The 20,457-nt window shown below is 45.3% G+C and overlaps 1 protein-coding gene across 2 annotated transcripts in view; it reads right to left on the bottom strand.

The window, feature by feature from the left end:
• The window catches only part of CDK16 (cyclin dependent kinase 16), a 254,848-nt gene that overhangs the window by 98,653 nt on the left and 135,738 nt on the right, over positions 1–20,457 (bottom strand). For both annotated transcript variants that reach the window (XM_085629509.1, XM_085629510.1), the window contains 4 exons: positions 18,155–18,280; positions 17,380–17,436; positions 13,993–14,107; positions 12,911–13,005 (listed from right to left, as the gene is read on the bottom strand). In XM_085629509.1, the coding sequence (XP_085485635.1) occupies positions 12,911–13,005; positions 13,993–14,107; positions 17,380–17,436; positions 18,155–18,280 (393 nt within the window). The remainder of the gene's footprint in view (positions 1–12,910; positions 13,006–13,992; positions 14,108–17,379; positions 17,437–18,154; positions 18,281–20,457) is intronic.

The following is a 20,457-nucleotide window of genomic DNA, read 5'->3' as shown; positions in this document are numbered from 1 at the left end:
TCTCTGAAACCACCAATGCACCAGGTCACAGACTCCACCTCAGATTGTGTTTTTGCCCCATAAGGGTAAGTGTTTGCGTGTCGAAGCAAAGTGAAATAGTATCTTGAGTGCTGCAAAGGGACTTACAAATTGTAACATGAATGTACAGTTGTGATTTGTCCAGATGTGTTATATTGTGCTCGCATGTGGAGAGTTGGGCAGGATGCCAAATGAATGTATTGCACTACATGCTGCAAACCGAGTGTTACAGGTAAGTAAAGTTTGCATTATGCTGTAGATCACATGCTGTGCATACACTGAGCAGCATTACCCAAACACATAAGAGGTGGTTTATGCGCAGAGGTGCAAGACATTTAGAACATTAAGAACCTGAATGTACTGACTGTGGCACACTAGTGGTGGTACGATAGGTGTAGTGTATGGCTTTCCTTTCTTGGGATTGAAAATGTCTAATCTCTTAGGAAACGGCCTCCTCAATTGGGGTTTTTACGAAGGGCAAGCATGTTTTGTGGTAATGGCAACGATACGGCCTATGTACAGACCAATGTACACTATCCTTTACTTAACATCTGGCATCTCTGATCCTTCTTCCTGTAGTCCCTGTGGGTTGGGTACCAACTAATTAGTTGACTTATAAGTCAGTTTCAGTGCCTAAGCACTATCAGTTTCATCAGGGCTTTGAGAATCTTTTCCTAGACCTAGGGCTTCCTCGGGCATCATCTGTGTCTTTGGGCACGGACTGGTCTTCAGTACAGTGAGCAGCACAGACAGCAGACTTTTTTGGAGCCAACTTTACAGACAGTTCATAGCTCTCTTCAACCCATTTTATTTCTTCTGTGGAGTCAGGGCTACTTTCGAGGTCGATACCCAGTGGATGAACACTTTGTGAGGTGTGACATCTTTTCGAGGATGGTCTTCTTTTGACTGGTCCTCAGTGTCAACCCCTGAGACGTGCTCTTTTTCCTGAGCATGGGTTTCAATGGGGGCTCTGGACATTCACCTTCTCCGGCGTCAGAGTCTTTTAGAGATCTAGAAATAGTCGTCTGATACTTTTGTTACTCAGGTGTACTGGAGGGACCTTCCCTATTACATCAGACTCATATGCCTCAACATCCTCTGCTACTGCTACAAATGTGACACCCATATAGTCCTGGCATGACATTGAGTAATGAGTCCACCTCCTGTCCTAATGGTGCTGGATGACTTTCAGAGACCAAAAGGCATTACATGCTGAACAGAATCTCATTGAGGTCCTGTGGTAAACGTATGTTAAGCCAGGTTGGGCCGACCATGGGAACTTGCGATTACAAAAGGTTCAAAACTTAGAGTATTTTCCACTACCCTCCTCTCCCCAAACGAGCCATTCTCATACAACCTGTGCCTGGTAGCTCAATTGAGCAGATACTGTCTTGGTCTTGATCTTCTAGGGAATTGTTCTCTATGGTCAATTCTCTCCTAGCTCCCTCCACCACGGCTGTTACAGAGGTCTCTCAGGTTCTTTGTGATAAAATCTCAGCCTTTTTTATGCCAAAATTAGCGACATTTACTCCTCTTTGGAGAAGTTAAACTCAGCTGGATCCTTAATCAGCCTCCCTGCTGAGTACCGGGTAGGCCCTCCAAGGGATTGCTGTCTGCGCTCCTTTCCTTCCATCTCGCAGGAGGAGACTGAGCAGCTGTTAAATGGGGTCAGATCTGGCTCCCCCCTTGAATCCTGTCCTCTTAAGATCTTAAAACTAGGGAGGGAGACCACTGTACCCCACTTGACTTCTATCATCAATGCTGCTATTTCCTCTGGTCAGGTTCCTGCTCTATGGAAAACGGCAGCGGTTAAACCCTTGTTTAAAAAGGCTTCTCTGGATCCAACTGATCTAAAAAACTTTCGGCCCATTTCTCTCTTGTCGGTTCCAGCTAAGATTTGGGAAAAACATCTTAATCGTCATCTTAGCGCTTATTTGAGTGAACATCAATTATTGGATGGGTCACAGCATGGGTTCAGGAGTGAACACAGCACGGAGACGGCCCTAACCGTTGTCCTGAATAACATCCGACAACAGGTTGATGCTGGTCATAGCACCCTACTGATCCTCCTGGATCTGACGGCAGCCTTTGACACCATCTTGCCTGCCATATTGGTGGCAAGACTGCGGGAAATCGGGATGATGGATGTTGCACTTAGTTTGCTCTCATTTCTTCTGAATCGATCGCAAGTAGTTAAGATGGGCCAATATCTTTCTGCCCCGAAACAACTATCCTGTGGAGTCCCCCAGGGATCCTCATTGAATCCCACTCTTTTCAATATCTATGTGGCACCGCTCGCTGCTGTGGTAAGATCGTTTGGCTTGGAAGTGCTTTCGTATGCCGATGACACTCAGATTTTGATTTCCATCACTGAGAGTGTCTCTGCCTCAGCACTTAATTTTGAGAACTGCATGAGAGCGGTGTCTGCGTGGATGGATGAGAATTATCTGAGACTCAACAGGGATAAAACGGAGGTTCTTATCTTCGATGGGAAGACTGATATTTGGTCAGAGGCCTGGTGGCCGGATTCTCTTGGCTCTTGCCCCATACCCAGTGCAACTGCCAAGAACTTAGGCATTATCATGGACTCCACGCTTTCCCTGGGGTCTCAAATAAATAGGACAGTTTCTACTTGTTTTGGGGTGATACGGATTCTTAAGAAGATTTTCCGTTTTCTCCCCCTGCCTGCCCGTAAACAGGTAGTACTGGCCCTTGTGGTGTTCAGGTTGGACTACTGCAATGCTCTTTATTTGGGGGTTAATAATGGTCTTTTGCATCATCTCCAACTAGTACAGAATGCCGCCGCAAGGCTGGTGATGGATCTCCCCAAATTTCACTCAGTGGCTGCCACTATTATGAGCCTGCATTGGCTTCCTCTGAGGATGAGAATTGTGTTTAAAGCCTTGTGTTTGGTTCTCAAGGCTTTACATAAAAAGGGGCCAGATGACATCAATAAAATGTTTCATAGATACTGCCCTGGTAGGGCTCTTAGATCTGCAAACAAGAACCAGGTTGTTGTTCCCAGGACTAGAAGAGCCAGGTTGGGGGGGGGGGGGGAAATGAGGGCCTTCTCCCTGATTGGGGCGAATCTGTGGAATTCCCTTCCTTCCAATGTTTGCTCTTTGGAACCCCATCTGGTTTTCCGGAAGTCCTTGAAAACCTCGCTTTTCACCGGTCCGCCTGCTGGGTTTGATGTGAATTGTTAGCGTCTTCATCGTACGATATCTCCTTCATTGATCCAGTTCCGTAGCGCCTTGATGCCCCTGGGCTAAGTCTGCGCTTTATAAAACTTATATTCATTCATTCATTCATTCATTCAGTGTTCCTTAAGTTGTGTTCAAAGCTGTGTCTGTCTCTTCTCCTTTGTCTGGTGTTAAAATGTTTGTTTTCAGTTCACAACGATGACATAGCACTCTAGGTACGTCTGAGGTCCAAGGTGCAAATATCAATCTAAGTTGGAATCGGTGTCTCATGCATTGTGGGTTTCAGGGGAAGTACCGCAAGTCGTCTTGCAACAGAAATGACTTCTTTGAAGAAACATGAACTGTTTTGTTTTGAGTGCAACACTACATGGCAAGTGTGTCCACAACATGCGGTTTACAGCTGCACCGGCTACAATGGATAACTTTTATATACCTATGCGTGATTACCTGAAGCTTCGCCCATCCCCTGAAGCACAAGGTATGAATGAAATTCATGAGTTAACTTTGAATGAGACACTACCGCCGATGTGCAGACCTTTAAACATGAGAAGGGGCAAATACTGATGATTATTTAGATCTGCTTACTTTATTTATCCGGTGTAGATTTTGTGATTATTGATAATGAAAAGAGTGATCATTATGCCCTTCTAGGGATGCTCTGGTAGGTGCTATGGGCACTCCGTCCCACTGATCTTGGTTAAGTATCTTCAGGGGATAAGAAGATGCCCCTGAACTGCATTCAAACCGAAAATGCCCCATTATGGGACCAGAAATCATTCAAATTTGTATAATGGAACATATCTTTAGTTGAGCAGGTTTTAAGTTTTATTAAATCCAACACTCTTAATGTTACCAACAGGATTTCGTTTTTGAGAGGCAGCGAGTGGTGGTACAGTAAAGAATGCTGTGTGTTTGAAGGCAGCCTAAGGAGATGCAACCATGAATAAAGGCGGGTTGAAACCAATGAACTTTGGGTTATAATTCGGAAGGGGCGCTCTACAGTTCTCCTGCTCCTTTCACGGTACAATTTAGAAACGGAGGGAACCAGACTCATGGTTGGGTGAAATAGTAAAACCTCTTTGAAATGCGAACCTTTCTAGCTCAGCTTCTTCTTTATCTACATTCTTGATGGATATAATTGCAGACATTTCTGCTAAAGGAATTCTGGGATAATTAAAGCTGGGAGAAACCAAATAACTGTATCCAAGTGGTCCTCTCAGATGTCGTCCAAAGATCCATGGGCAGATGGGTGGTTTGACTTCCTGCTGTGTGGATTTTCATGGAGCATTTCATATGGTGGATAGAGAACCTCTGTGGAAGAGATTGAAAGGCTGGAGGCCTCTTTCCTGCCTGCCTTTTATAATACACACACGGTTTAATGATAATCAGAAAAGGGCAGGGGTGCTAAATGCAGTAGACTCATCAAGAAGATACATTTTAGAAATGGAATAAAGTAGGAGTGCACTAGCCATGCTTGGTTTTCTCTCTAAGTTATATTTACCCGGTACTCTATCTTAAAAAGTTTGTCAACAAAGATTTACAAGATTTGCCATGTAGGCTCCTACACAACTTTGATGAAAGATAGCTGCCTTGCAAGACTAGTGTTCAAGAAAATAGTTTTCTGTTAACTTCGATAGAACCAAAAATTGGTATTGGCCACAAAGAAAATTCAATCATCTTGCTGGTTTAATGGTAAAATGTTCGAGACAGTTGAGCAAGATCAACATTAGACATGACATTTACTAGGAGGCCGTCATGGATGGCATAGTTCTCAAAGCGGTAAGTAAGGTTTTGAGTGTAACTGAAAGCATAAGGAGTTTAAGGTGTTGCAGAGTGGGTATCCTGTAGCTTCGGTGAACCGCTGCAATTAGAGGGAATATACATGACATGATATTAAACTCCTTGCCTAATGGTAGCAAATGTTGGATTTTTGGAGGGAAAGGTTTTTTTGCAGCTTCCTAGTTTAGTAATTGTCCAGGCTGTTTGGGTTGAAATCAATTTATATCCATAAGAATGGTTGGCAAAAAGCAGATGTCTAATATTTTACAGGATTAAAAGTGTCTATATTAATACTGTAAGGGGAGTGCTATAGACAATTGAGGTCTCTTTTCTGAAAAGCTTAATTAATGAGAATCTGAAATTAGCAACATCATCTAAAATGATAGTGATCAAAGAAGGGTTCACCAATACAGCATTAAAATACGAAGTCAAGAGCGTAATTGGGGATGTACGTATAAATACAAATCGTAAATACCTGTCAGCAAAGGACTCCATGTCACAAATGCTTGTACAGTTCAGGGATTGGGGGGGTAGGGGGGAGTAGAAGTTGGGTATCTAAATAAGCTCCCCCAAAGTAATATATTGTAAAGAAGTAATGAAAAAGTGTTTCCTTTCATCATGATGGGTTGTTAACAAACGTCTGTAAGAGCAAATGAGGGTAAACAATTATGCAATTTGTGCGTTTGTTTTTCTCCTACGCATTTATTTATACAACGTCCATTGTTCTTAGAATCGTGGCAACCGATTTTACATCAAATCTTTTAAAAGTGTGATGTTCATAAGCGGCAGGAAGCTTTGCAGTTCCAAGTAGAAATTAAAATCTTTGATGCATTGGTTGACACAGGTAGATTCTTGAATCATTCAAAATAATGAAAAGTTTATTTTTTACCACTTATTAAATGTAGTGCAACGGAAGGTTCAGTATTCTAGAATTGTTCTGCAAGTGTATTGTTTAATGAGCAAATGCCTACGTAAGGAATTTGAATATAAAATAAAAATTACTCGTACGTCATATCGCAAGCAACACTATCTGACTACGCACAACAAGGAATATGCTACTTACCAGTATGCATCTGTTCTTGGCATGTAGAGCTGCAGAGTCACACACTGAGGATAAGATCGCCATCTGGTGTTGGGCTCGGATGATTGCAGGTTGTTGTTGTCTTCGGAAGAAGCCTTTGGTCACGAGGTTGGTGACTCCTCCCCTGGACAACAGTGCGCATGGGCATCCACTCCATCGGCAGATTGTTTTTCGCCATGATGGGAAAAGATGGAGTATATAGAAAAGAAAGAAAGGATGTCCATGTGTAATGTCTAAGTAAGACGGATGCTGGAACAGATACAGGTCCCGGGGAGGCGGGCGGGCGTGTGTGACTCTGCAGCTCTACATGCCAAGAACAGATGCATACTGGTAAGTAGCATATTCCGTTCGAGGCATATGAGCTGCAGATCACACACTGAGGATAGATTATACAGCAGTGCTCCCCTTAGCGGTGGTCGCCTGTATCCGTTGCAGCAGCTTGAAATAAAGTTTTTAGGACAGCCTGGCCCACGGAGGCCTGTTGTTTGGCCTGCACGTCAACACAATAGTGTTTAGTGAAGGTATGCGTGGTAGACCATGTGGCTGCCTTGCAAATGTCTTCTAAGGGAATATTGCCTAAGAAGGCCATAGAAGCCCCTATTTTACGCGTGGAGTGCGCCCTAGGGGGAACTGTAAGTGTACGTTTAGCCTTGAGGTAGCATATTTGGATGCATTTAACTATCCACCGGGCTATTCCTGATTTGGAGATCGGGTTGCCTTTGTGTGGTGGCGCGAAAGCAACAAAGAGTTGTTTTGTCTTTCGAAAAGGTTTTGTCCTGTCGATGTAATAAAGCAAGGCTCTTTTAACATCTAAGGTATGTAGGGCCCTTTCAGCTACCGAGTCTGGATTTGGGAAGAAGACCGGTAGTTCTACTGATTGGTTAAGGTGGAAAGGGGAAATCACTTTTGGAAGAAATTTAGGGTTTGTCCTAAGAACCACTTTGTTACGGTGTAGTTGTAAGAAAGGTTCCTCGAGTGTAAGGGCTTGTATTTCACTTACTCTGCGGAGGGAAGTGATTGCGATAAGGAAGGCTACCTTCCATGTTAGGAATTGCAATTCACATTTGTGCATAGGTTCAAATGGGGGACCCATGAGTCTTGTTAGAACCACATTGAGATTCCACACTGGTGCAGGTGGCAATCTTGGGGGAAGAATTCTTTTGAGACCTTCCATAAACGCTTTGATGGCTGGTACCTTAAAAAGGGACAGGTGTTGCCTATTTTGCAAGTAGGCTGCCAAGGCTGCTAGGTGTAAACGTATAGAGGAATACGCTAGATTGCATCTTTGCAAGTGTAGTAGATAGCAAATGATGTTTTGGATGGAAGCATCCAATGGATGTATGTCATTATTAGCGCAGTAGATGGCAAAACGTTTCCATTTAGCGGCATAACACGCTCTAGTAGTAGGTCGTCTGGCTTCCTTTATGATATTCATACAGTCTGGAGGGAGATTGAGGTAACCGAACTCTAGGACCTCAGGAGCCAGATCGCTAGGTTCAGTGTTTGAGGATCTGGGTGTCTGATTTCTCCATGGTTCTGGGTTAATAGATCCGGGGAGAGGCGTAGCTTTTGATGTGGAACTAAAGATAGTTCCAGAAGTGTGGTGAACCACGGTTGACGTGCCCAAGTGGGAGCCACTAGTATTAGTGTTAGTGACTGTTGTTTCAGTTTGCGTACCACAAATGGAACTAGTGGGAGAGGCGGAAAGGCGTACGCAAATCTGCCTGACCAGTTCATCCATAGGGCATTGCCCTTCGACTGTGGGTGTGGAAACCTGGCGGCGAAGGTTGGGCATTTTGTGTTTTCGGGAGTGGCGAACAGGTCTATGTCTGGTTGTCCCCACTTTTGGAAGAAGGGGAGTAGAACCTTGGGGTGTAGTTCCCATTCGTGGATCTGTTGTGTGTGGCGACTTAGGAGGTCGGCCACTTGATTGTGGATCCCTGGGAGATGTTCTGCTAACAGGTAGATGTTCTGGGGAATTGCCCATCTCCAGATTTGCTGTGCCAGTTGGGACAGTTGGAGAGAGTGTGTCCCTCCCTGTTTCTGTATATAATACATTGTCGTCATGTTGTCTGTGCGTATGAGGACAGTTTTGTTCTTTAGGTGAATTTGAAAGGATTTTAGTGCTAGGAACACTGCTAAGAGTTCCAGGTGGTTGATGTGGAGCAGTTTTTGTTGGCTGGTCCATCTGCCCTGAGTGGTATGGTGAAGGAGGTGGGCTCCCCACCCCGTGAGAGATGCGTCTGTAGTTAGCACAACTTGTGGAAGAGGCTCTAAGAACGGTCTCCCTTTGGACAGGTTGATGGTGTTCCACCATTTCAGTGATCGAAGTGAGCGACTGTCCACCAACACCAGATCAGTAAGTTGTCCGTGAGCTTGGTTCCACTGTTGTGCTAAGCATTCCTGTAAGGGACGCATTTGAAGTCGTGCGTGTGGGACTATGGAGATGCATGACGCCATCATGCCTAGGAGCTGCATGAACACTCTTGCTGGAAGAGATGGATGATTTTGAAATTGAGAGATGAGATTTTGTATACTGGCTATCCTGGCTGTGCTGGGATAGGCAATGGCTTTGGATGTATCTATGGTTGCTCCTAGATACTGATGTAAGTGGGAAGGTTGTAGGTGGGATTTGGGGTAGTTGATAGTGAATCCCAAATCGTGGAGAGTTTGAATCGTGCGATGAGTGTGGAGAACGCATTTTTGGTATGTATTGGCTTTTATGAGCCAATCGTCCAGATAGGGGAAGACATGGATCTGTTGTCTTCTGAGATGCGCTGCCACGACTGCTAGGCACTTGGTGAACACTCTGGGTGCTGTTGTTACTCCGAATGGGAGAACTGTAAATTGATAGTGTTGCCCATCTACCACAAATCGTAGATATTTTCTGTGAGCGGGATGCATAGGGATGTGAAAGTATGCGTCCTTGAGGTCCAATGTGGCGAGGAAGTCTCCCTGTTGTAAAAGTGGGAGGACTTGTTGGAGAGTGGTCATGTGAAAATGATCCGAATGTATATACTGGTTTAGTAGTCTGAGATCCAGTATGGGCCTTAGTGTTTTGTCCTTTTTGGGAATGAGGAAGTATAGAGAATATACCCCTTTTCCCTGATGTTGAAGGGGGACTGGTTCTATCGCATGTTTTTGTAACAGGGATTGAACTTCTTGTTTGAGGAGAGAGAGATGATGCGAGGACATTGGACGTTGTTTGGGCGGTATGTTTGGGGGGGATTGTATGAGTTCGAGGCAGTAGCCAGACTGGATAATTTGTCTTACCCACCTGTCTGTGGTGATGGAAGTCCAGACAGGCAGGAATTGTTGGAGTCGCCCCCCGACCGGAGTGGAATGGTCTGGGGGGAGTGGTGGCAAGTCACTGTTTGGTGGCTGGTGAGGTGCGGGTGTTGTTGTTGTTGCCCCGCCCTCGACCTTTGTTATTGTTTCCCCTATAACCTCCCCGGAAATAACCTCTGTTAGGGGATGTTTGTCCAGAATTTTTAAAGGTGGACGTGGTCTCAGTTGATGTGTTTTTGGAGCCTCCTCTATAAAAGGAGCGACGAAAGGAACCCCGGTTTTGATGAGACTGCAGTGCTCCCATAGACTTGGCAGTTTCATTATCCTTTTTCATTTTTTCTAATGCAGTATCCACTGCAGGGCCAAATAGCTGCTCTTGGTTGAAAGGTTGAGCTAGAATTGCGGTTTGAACCTCCGGTTTAAAACCGGAAATACGGAGCCAGGCATGTCGTCTGAGTAAGACGCTAGTATTGACCGCTCTAGAAGCAGTGTCTGCTGCATCTAAGGCGCATTTAATGGAGGCATTAGATATTAATTTGCCTTCTTGGATGAGGTCAGAGGCCTGGGACTTAAAAGGTTCAGGCAGATGTTGCATAAGGTCCTCAAGTTGGTCATAATGCGCTCTATCATACCTGGCTAACAGGGCCTGGGTATTCGCAATACGCCAATGGTTAGCCGCTTGCGCGGCGACCCGTTTGCCCGAGGCTTCTAAAAGCTTAGACTCTTTGTCTGGGGGAGGCGTTTCTCCAGTTGTCTGTGAGTTAGCGCGCTTCCTGGCATTTGATACGACTAGGGAGTCTAAAGGGAGCTGGGCTTTAATGTATGCAGGGTCTTGCGGGGCTGGTCGGTACTTTTTTTCGATGCGTGGGTTGAGAACCCTAGCTCGAACAGGGTCCTTAAAGACTTCAGTAGCATGCTTTATAACCCCTTTGATCATGGGCAGTATGTGAACAGTCTTTTGTGACTGCTCAAAGGTATCAAGGAGAAAGTCCTCTTCAAGGGCGTCTGTGTGCATTGTAACGCCGTGGAATGTTGCTGCCCTATTTATAAGTTGGCCGAACCCTAGGTGGTCATCAGGAGGGGAGGGCTTGGAGGGGTAGGTAGTGGGGTCAGGCATGTCAGGTATAGGATAAGACCAGTCATCCATGGGTGCTGGGTCTGGGAACGTAAAAGGGTCGTTTGGATCAACAGGATCATTAAATAAATCAGGGTCCGCCCCTCCCCCTAAGTCATCATTATCATCCTGTGGAGGAGGTGAATGATAGGGAGATGGTAAAGGTAAAGGTAAAGGAGAATCAGGAGGAGGAGGGGGGGACGGGTTAGGAGGTAAAACAGGAGAGGAAGGACGAAGTGGTGAAGTAGCACAGTCCTTTTTCCGTATGGGAGCTGGGGGAGGTGTAGTGTCCAGCTTCCGCTTTTTATATGGGATGGCAGTCACATGTCCCGTGTTAGGATTGATGTAGATCCGCTTCTGAGTAGGATCTGGTCGAAAAAGTTCATCTGGCTCCGAAGGTGGTGTCTGTGACGTCCGCTTCGGGTCTTTATGAGCTTTTTTCGGCGGGGACGCATTTTTTGGCGTCGACGATTTTTTCGGTGCCGACTGAGGTTTCGGTGCCGACTGAGGTTTCGGTGCCGACTGAGGTTTCGGTGCCGACTGAGGTTTCGGTGCCGACTGAGGTTTCGGTGCCGACTGAGGTTTCGGTGCCGACTGAGGTTTCGGTGCCGACTGAGGTTTCGGTGCCGACTGAGGTTTCGGTGCCGACTGAGGTTTCGGTGCCGACTGAGGTTTCGGTGCCGACTGAGGTTTCGGTGCCGATGGACTTTCAGGCATCGATGTTGAAGAACGTCTCGGTGCCGGTGGAGACTTCGGTGCCGAGGAACGTTTCTGTGCCGAAGGAGATTTCGGTCTTGGAGCCTGTTTCGGTGCCGACAGTGGGTGTTTGGGTGCCGAGGGTGTTAAAGGCACAATCAGGTGAGGTTTGCTCGAGCCCGAGCCACCCACAGGCTTAGATGTCTTCGGAGCCGGGCCCGAGGGCGGGGCTTCTGAAGAGGATTTCCGGTCGCGACTGGGCCCAGCTGGCGGAGTCTTGACCAATGCTTTTTTGGATGGGGCAGGGGCAGGGGGGGTGGTACTCACACGCTGCCCTGGAGTGATGAGGTCATCGGAATCGTCGGCCTCGGACACGATTTCGAGATCTTCGGTGTCGTCTTCGGGAACATCTTGAGCAAAGATGTCCTCCGGTTCTGGAGCTGGTTTGGCCATAATATGGCGTCGAGCTCTTCGGTCCCGGAGGGTCTTCTTCGAACGGAAAGCGGAACAAGCTGGACAGGTGGACTCGTTGTGTTCCGGCGACAGGCAGAGGTTGCAAACCTCGTGGTGGTCACTGTGGGGGAACTTCGCTCCACACTGGGGGCATTTTTTGAAGGGTGTCCTGTCCATCAGCCGCTTCCGGAACCGGTCCGAGTTGATGTCGACGTCGATGGAATGAAGATTAAAGAGTTAAATCGATTGCTGGAAGTTTTCTGCTGGAGCGGAAAAAAGTTCATCCGAACCCAATGGCGGAAAAAAACAATCTGCCGATGGAGTGGATGCCCATGCGCACTGTTGTCCAGGGGAGGAGTCACCAACCTCGTGACCAAAGGCTTCTTCCGAAGACAACAACAACCTGCAATCATCCGAGCCCAACACCAGATGGCGATCTTATCCTCAGTGTGTGATCTGCAGCTCATATGCCTCGAACACAGTGTTATTTTCTCAACCACTTTCTCAACCACCTGGAAAAGGCTTTGAGGCTATTTCAAGGTATAATAACATGCAATAGAAATTATACACTACAATACCCCTTTGCCTTCAGAAATATTGAATGCTTTATGCACTATAGGAAAATGTTAACACCCCCGTGCTTTAACTGCTCACACACGGTCTATGTTTCGTTATAACAATTTGCTGTTATGTGTGCGGTGTGTAAATGCAAAAAGAACAATTGATGGAAAGAATGTAGAACAAGGTCATACATTCACCCCAGTACAGAAATCTTGGCCTAAATCCATCGTGTTTTGCTCAGCCATGCCATCCCAGTTTAAAAACAGCCATATGCAAATCAATCTTGACCCTGCGCCCAATGGGAACAGTCCAGCCCCAACTACGTACGTGAATACAAAGCATTGAGGGACTGATTCACAAAGGGTCTCCACACTCGAGGTAGAGGCCCCGCAGTCATGGGGAAGTCTCTCCACTCGGGTGGAATCTCTGCAATGAGAATTCGCATTACGAAGATTCCGCCCCAAGTGCGGAGACTCCTCAACAACTGCGTGGCCTCCACCACCAGTGCGGAGACCCTTGGTGAATCAGTCCCACAGTATTTATCAGACTTTAGAACCTAAGCTCAGCTGAAGCCCTACACTCTCCTCATTCGCACAGAGGCCACCAATAACAAGAGCTCTGGTTTAGGCGTCTGTGCCATGCAGCCCATCAAGAATGACGGATCACCAAGGGCAGAGCCCCAGGAACCTACTCAAACATGAGAGTAATGCGGCTTACCAGGTACTCGAAGACCAGGGTGAGAGACTTCTCCGTGTGGATGATGTCATGCAGCGTGACAATGTTGGCGTGCTTCAGATCCTTCAGGAGGGACACTGGAGGCAACCCAGAAAAATAAGCATTTATGTCAGCTTTGGAAGTGGAGCAGGATGGGAGAACATGAAACAAACATTGCCCTTTCAAGCTAAAAACCTCAACCGCATCTGACCCTCCTATGTTATGCGGATTCAAAATCGCTTCTGTCCCCAGCACAGCCAGTCCTTACTGGCAAATGACGATACAGAGGCTTCACTTGACTACAGTGTTGCCCCCATACAAGGTATAGAGGGGTTCAATCCCTGCAACCTCAGTGTTTCCTCTGAGCTAGTGATATAAACTGCACCAAAACCTTCCCCTGTGAGCCCCTAAATAAAGGCTACTTAAATCCCAGCCGCCTGGTCATACCTATAGGATGAGGTCCCCTCTACAGGATGGGGTTCTTTCTACAGGATGCAGACACCATCACTAGTCGCCCTGTGCTGTTCTGGCTTACTTAGTCCAACAGAGGGATACAGTTGCATATGTCAGGCTCTCAATTGACCAAGGCAAATACAGAAGTAGACAGTCCCCAGGTCTGTCCTTCCCATGGATACACAGAAAATCAGTTTCCAAGAGTATGAATGCCATTCCTGAACTCTGGGTACGGAGTAGGCATCAGATGCCAGCCAGATCAGTCTCATCCCTGACTCATGAATACACAGAAGCATCAGTCCATCGCCTGAATCTAGGATATAAAGAGGGGATATGTCAACAGATCAGCCCCATCCATGACCTACTGTCATACAGTGGGCGCAGGTTCATCAATCCCTCCCCCATTCTGATTATGCAGGGGGGTGTAATCCCTAGGATAAAAAGAGTGGCTGCCTGCACAACCCTAGGTCCTTCTCCAGTTCTATACAGAGAATTGGTCCCCAGCAGTCATTCGACCATTGCCTTGGAGAGGAAAAGATGGTCTCAAGTCCCACAGAAATGCGAGGAGCTCTCCTGAAGCCCTTCTTCTACAATGTGAAACATCTCACATTGGGTTTTAAGTCTGTACGTACCTTCCCGTATGGCAGTGCATGGTGCTCCTTCCTCGTGTTCCAGTCGGATTTCCTTCAGTGCCACCAGGTTTTCAGTCAGTTTGCTCTTCCCCTTGTAAACTGTTGCATATGTTCCCTGTGTGTGCGACGGAGAAGTAAAGAACCAATCAGCGTCCATCTTTCATGGTCATGATGATTCTGCAGCATGTTATTTTTCACGGGGTCATATATTTGCAACTTCTGCAAGTTTACATCTTTTACTTTGAGACATCTTATATCTTTTTTGCATATACCAGACCCGGTAAGGTGGGCCTCCTGTTTAACCACCAGTGGGTGCCTATTGTCCTACAAAGGGTCTGTCAGACCTACTTCCACATTTTCTGCAGCTGCATACTCAAACACACAGGGGACAAGGAGTGCATAATCAGACAGCAACACTTTCTCTTAACGAAAGATGACAAAATCCGGATTTAAGGCACTTCACTGGTCCATGGAGTACAAAAAAACAAAATCGATTTCAAATTTCTTAGACGTTGCACAGGTCCTATAAAAAAGTTAGCCCGGCCTGCCTACAAAGATCAGCTTGTGTCGACACACAAAATAATCTCAGAAGCTGTTGCACAACAGCAACTTTCCCATTTTCCGAAGCAGACAAAACCCAGATATAGGCCTTCAGAGAACAGGGGGTTCGGGCAACTACCAACCTTGTCTTCAAAGTTCATCTCAAAGGAGACTTCCTCATACAACCTTTTGGAAGCCTATATGTCGGCAACATTAGTAGCAATCTCATGTAACACCTGATGGGGTAGTCAACCCCACTTCCATGGCTGGACTCATGCCGACACGAAGAATTATTTTAACTTGGTCACCCTTCTATACTACCTACTACTCCAAACTTGTCATAACAAGTTCAGCACCCCACTTTTCTGTAACACTACGTTCCAAACTAGCGCAGGCTCGATCTCCACAGCTTAAGAATACAAAAACAACCTATATAATACCAGCCATTTTGAGTACTGTAGTGTCTCTCAACAATCCGCCATGTTGGGAGAAGAACCTCAAAATATTCCTGATGTGAGCATTGATCAGATCCAATGTCGAGCTGCCCTCACTTGAGAACATCTTATAAATCAAATCTTAAAAGAGTTAACTAATACCTAGGGTGCTGCACTGCTTCCACCTCTTGAGCCAGTAACCCATCTGGTTTACAAATGTAAAAACTGTATTTATATTGTGAAGAGCTAAAAACTACTATATATATTGAATACTCAAAATTTCCTAAGGTGATTTATATCAAAACATGTTTTATTATATCATTTTCATTTATTTAGAGGATACAGATCTACGAGATCCACTTTACACACAATAGAAATAAAAATAAAAATGTCAAGGCTTCTTTCGTTCAGCACACTCTGTATTTCAAAAACAATGGTTTCAACAGGCAATGGTATTACAGGGGCATGTTTGAGTGTGGCTCGAGAGCTTAGATTGGGTAATCTCAGCAGGGTCTCCCTACAAACCTTAGAGCACTTTTTTTATTTGCCTCTCATTGCATAACAATCGCCCTATTTCAGAACACAATGGTTTCAACAGGCTGCAGCAATTATTATGCAATGCGAGGCACACAAAAAGAACCTGCTCGAAGGCAAAAAACTCTTAGCTAGATTCTCGTCACTAGCGAAATACAGCCAACACATGTTTCGCAGTGAGAAGCCACTCCTTCAGGGCTCTATGATTATTTGCAGGGAAATACTATTATAGTGGTTGTAGTTAGTGACAACTGCATACACACAGATGGTATTCCTGCAACTACACATATTTCCTATAAAGGTATAAGTTCAAGAACACCCAACAGAGTGGGTGTGCCTTGGTGATTTTGCAAACATGTGGCAAATTTGTTATTGAGATCTAAAATTACAATGCAGATCAATTTGATGATAGACTTGATGCACTTCAATCTAAGAAACATACTGTACACCAAGACAGCATTTGAGAGTTCTTGAACTTATTTATACCTTTAGATGAAGTATGAGTAGAGCAAGTCACCGCTTTCCAAATTTCACTCTATAGAATACGATTCCGCCTAAACTCTTATGGACTAGTCGCTAAAAGGTAACAATACTTAGATAAACTCAAATAAACCATGAATTGAAGAATTTTAGCACTGCACCCAACTACTACAAAAGCAACAAACAGCTAGAACTGACCTAAATCCTTTTGTACAATCGTAATGTAAACGTAAAGTCTTATCGCAAAAAGAGTATGTTGTGTACATCCTATTGTTAAGAAACAAGTTACTAGAAGAGATCCAAAGATGGTGGTCCTACTCTGATGCACTTTTGGCTTTTACTCAACATCATGAGTCACACAGGCTTCGACTATGGTCGATGCCCAATGCTTTATATTTGTAGACGAAAATTTGCAGAATAAAACACAAAATGGCAGAATAAGGCACATCTATAATAAGTTCACACTGTAAAACTGCTAAGAAACTGACAGATGTGAAAATTCAAAACAACTTGAGGCGATAAAGCAGGAGTAGGTGTAATAACAGGATGAAAAACACTCAGTTAAATTTAGAAAAGTGAGCAGGCAATGTACCAACATCACAGAACGAGCAATAAAAAACACTTTCTACCAAAGAAACTTAATTTTTTTATGTGATATAGTGCATCCTAGCTCCAAGATGTAGCACAGAATTTTACAGTGCACTTTTAATGTAGCAGGATCCTCTCAAAGAGGAGGTGCTGGGCATGGAACTGCTCGGTGTGTAGGGCTCAGCTGACACCGAATTATAGGTTTCATGAGGTGGAACATAAGGGGACAGTACTAGACAATGCAAAATATAGCTGAGTTTTTATAAATAACACAGTATATGTGTATTAGATAACACATATTTACAGCTTCAGACAGACAGATTAAGAGATGTGCCCTGAATCACACAATTCTCTGTTCAACTTTAAATCCAACAACCTACATAACGTTGAAACGTAACTTCGCTGCCACTACAGGGTGGCAATTTTACAAGAGTAAAAATAGGTCTGAAACAGTATAATGGTTGGTGAGACCTCATAACAGCTGGAATATTATTATATACTAATATTATATATACTATTATGTATGTGAGAGGTCTGGGCCAGGCTCACACCAGAGTGAACACCCATTAACGTTGGTACAAGGGAGTGGCCCTCCTCTTATAAGAGCTGGACACACACAGAAGCCCCACATCAAGCGACTCCTTGTGCCGGCAGGCTCTATTTGAAGATCCTGGTATCAGTCGTCTCGACGTCTGCCATAAGCACCCTAGGAAGCACTCTGGCACTGTCTGAAAGTAGCACACCTGCAGCCCCCCTTGCTGATACTCTCAAGATAAGCATTTTTTTGAAGATATTAAGCGGGAAAACATACCTCTCCCAACTTGTCCAGCTTGACGTATGTCTCCAGTTTACCAAAACCAATCTCGGACTGTAAAAGAGAAAAATAAATAAACACAGATAGGCCTAAAAGTAAAAACAGCCCCTAGACTCATTACGTTTTGTTGAGGAGAAACCAATTCTTCTATGCAAGGGTCCCCCTGTACGCTTTTCAAATCTCAAACTGTCTGATTACCTTCCAAAGGGTTTTGTGAGGTTACGTATTGAAACAATTAAACTTATTTCCAACTCTTCTCTTTCCAAAAAATTACTTTCCATAATGCACGCCAAAGGGCAATAAAGGTATCAACCACTCTGCCCCAAATCTCCGAGCCATTTTGCTTCTCTATGCTAGGCAGCCCAACCATCACCAGGATAATCATATGCCCAAACCTCTGGTTTAACTTTCACCCTGGTATCTCTCCAAATATTAGTAAGTTACATAAATATGTGAAGAGGTCTGAAAAGGGGAATGGCTAGTCATATCATGCAAGAATTGATCTTAAGAAATCTTAATAGAGAGACACTTACTAAAAAGCAAGACTGTGCTCTGTCCTCATGAAAACTATTTTAAATTAAGTTATGATATGAGGCTATAAAAGGGTGATGGAGAGGGAAAACATGCGAACATTGCAACAACTGTGTAGAAGAATTTGTGAGAAAACTCCCATATTTCTACAAACATATGAAACATCAAGTCCAACCACATATGGCCAAAGAATCATCTGGCAACCCTTACAGCATTCAGGCAATGCATAAGTGACACTGACCAGAGAAACGCGCCGAAGCCGACGGCTGAGCGGCTTGTCGAAGGGTGGGCTGCTCAAGGCAAGCTTTTCTAGGTAGCCTTCGGGCAGACGGATGTCGGCGGGCAGCGAGAGGCGCTTGTTGACGTCCTGCCAAGAGAGAAGAAAGAAGCTGAAAAGCAGACACTGTGGTTATTCTGCTTTACCACAAAAGAAGAGATTGTAAGAGGAGGTGATTAGGGTGCCCTGGACTACCACAAGCTCAATTGAAGGTAACCATCAGTTGACACACTACCCTGAGTGCACTCAGAGGCTGGAGGCAGCCTGCTCAGAGGATGGAGTGGAGTTAGTTGATGGAACCTTCAAGAGCACCGGGAGGCTATTATCAAGTTCTGCGAGTACACAGGAGGGATACTTTTAATCTACTCAGAGGTCACTAAGAGGGGAGTGTTTGATCATCTGGTTCATGGTGAGTATCTGTGTCTGGACTAGTCTGGGTGTAAAGATGGTATATTTTAAATATACAATGAGTGCACCAGGAGGTTAAAGTCCTCTGTCTCTGAATGCACTCAGAAAAAAAAACCTGCATGTGAGAGCACTATTAATTCTGTGCATCTTTGGAAGGAAATAATATTGCACTGAAACGGGGTAAGAATATAAAATATTGCCATTGGCCAAGGGGTCTTTCCTGACGTCGTTGTGCACTCCTATAACAGGCGTTTCTCGACCTGCTTCCGCACTCAATTGAGAAGAAAACACTACGTTTTTTTAAGCGTAACTCTAGTTTATTGCCTGATTGGGCACCTTTACTGAGTCTACATTGTTCTAACTGCATTTTATGTCATTTATCCTCTTACAGGTTGCTCCTGTTGATTTTGGGTTCCGCCCAATAATCGGCACAGATGCAGGGCACCCCGATTGGCTTGGTTCACTCGCCTGGCTCCTTCCATGCATCTATCCCATCAGTATTGTCCCTCTGTGCGTCGTCTCTACACAGATGCTCCATCCATTTCTCTGACCCCTTTATAACCTCCCTCCCCCCCCTCCCCCCCGAGGCATCCAGCCCAGGTAGCAAGGTGAAGGATGCAGCAGTTATGGACATCTTCATGTGGGAGATTTCCCTGTATAGGCCAAAAAAACCTTGACCCTACTTTTCCATCATCATCTTCTGAAATGTTCTCTGTTTGTTCCCCCACCTTTCCTGGCACCTAAATAAAATACATGCATTCAACAGCTTCCACAAACCTCACCTAAACTGGTGGCTTTCGTCTCCACCGCATCTAGGGGGCATGCCACAGACACTTTACTGAAGTGTCTAGAAATGTCTTTGTCTTGCGCCTTCACCACTTCTAATGGCTCCCAAAGACCCTTTGCTGTGGTGTCTCTTGCTTTCGGCATGATTTCTTCCCAGTGGACCTCATGGGGCTCCTACTTAAACATCTGTTTATTTACTGTGCTTGCACCTTCACTGCTTCTGGGTGGATTTCAGAGATCCTTTACTTTACTATGAATGGTAAATATGAGAAGAAATGCAAACAAACTCCTTTTTATCCCATGTATCTTCACTACAGGCCATGGTTCAACATATCTACAAGTTTGCTGCAACATGAATGGATGAGCACAATCCTCAAACCTCAGGCACAACTTCAAAAACTTGTTGCCATAAAACCCCTCAAAAAACACACTCTTCCAACCATGAACAACAAACGGAGCAGTTTCCTGCTTCTCAAATGCACTTTGGGTCTTGGGAGGAGTAGGAAGGCAGTTTTTAAATGCCCACACACCACATATCTGTGTGTGCACATGAGAGCTGGCTGTCAGAACCTGCACCATTCTGGCCTTGCTCACACTGTTATAGCAGGTTATGGCTGGGGACAGGGCACTGCTAAAGCCACAGAGGCAGCATCAGGGCCAGCTAGTCCAGCGGGAGGAGCTGCAAGCCACTGAGCACCACAGAAGAAGAGGAAGGAAGAGAGGAAGGCTGCCCTGCGTCTAGACTATTTCAGCAAGAGCATCAGATCTGAAATGGAGGTTTAGATAGAAAGAGGTCCTAGAGTGCATGGCTCAAATGGAGGGAACCCACCACTTTTCTTCTAGATTTTCCCCATGGCACACAGTGCAGGGAGGAAGGGTACAGGCAACCTATGGCTTCCCCGTTTCTAGACTGCTGCAGGAGAAGTCCCTGCAGAGTATAGTGCAGAATGTCAGAAATACAGGAGGACACACAGCTCTGCAGTGTATAAGACTGTTCTTGAAGGAGACCCTGCAGGGACCACAGAAGTGCACGGGAGTAATCAAAGCTCTTCGGTCTTCAATGTGTGGAAGAA

Source organism: Triturus cristatus, chromosome 10, assembly GCF_964204655.1.
Source record: "Triturus cristatus chromosome 10, aTriCri1.1, whole genome shotgun sequence".
Classification (NCBI taxonomy): Eukaryota; Metazoa; Chordata; class Amphibia; order Caudata; family Salamandridae; genus Triturus; species Triturus cristatus.
This window is presented reverse-complemented; position numbering and strand designations above follow the sequence as displayed.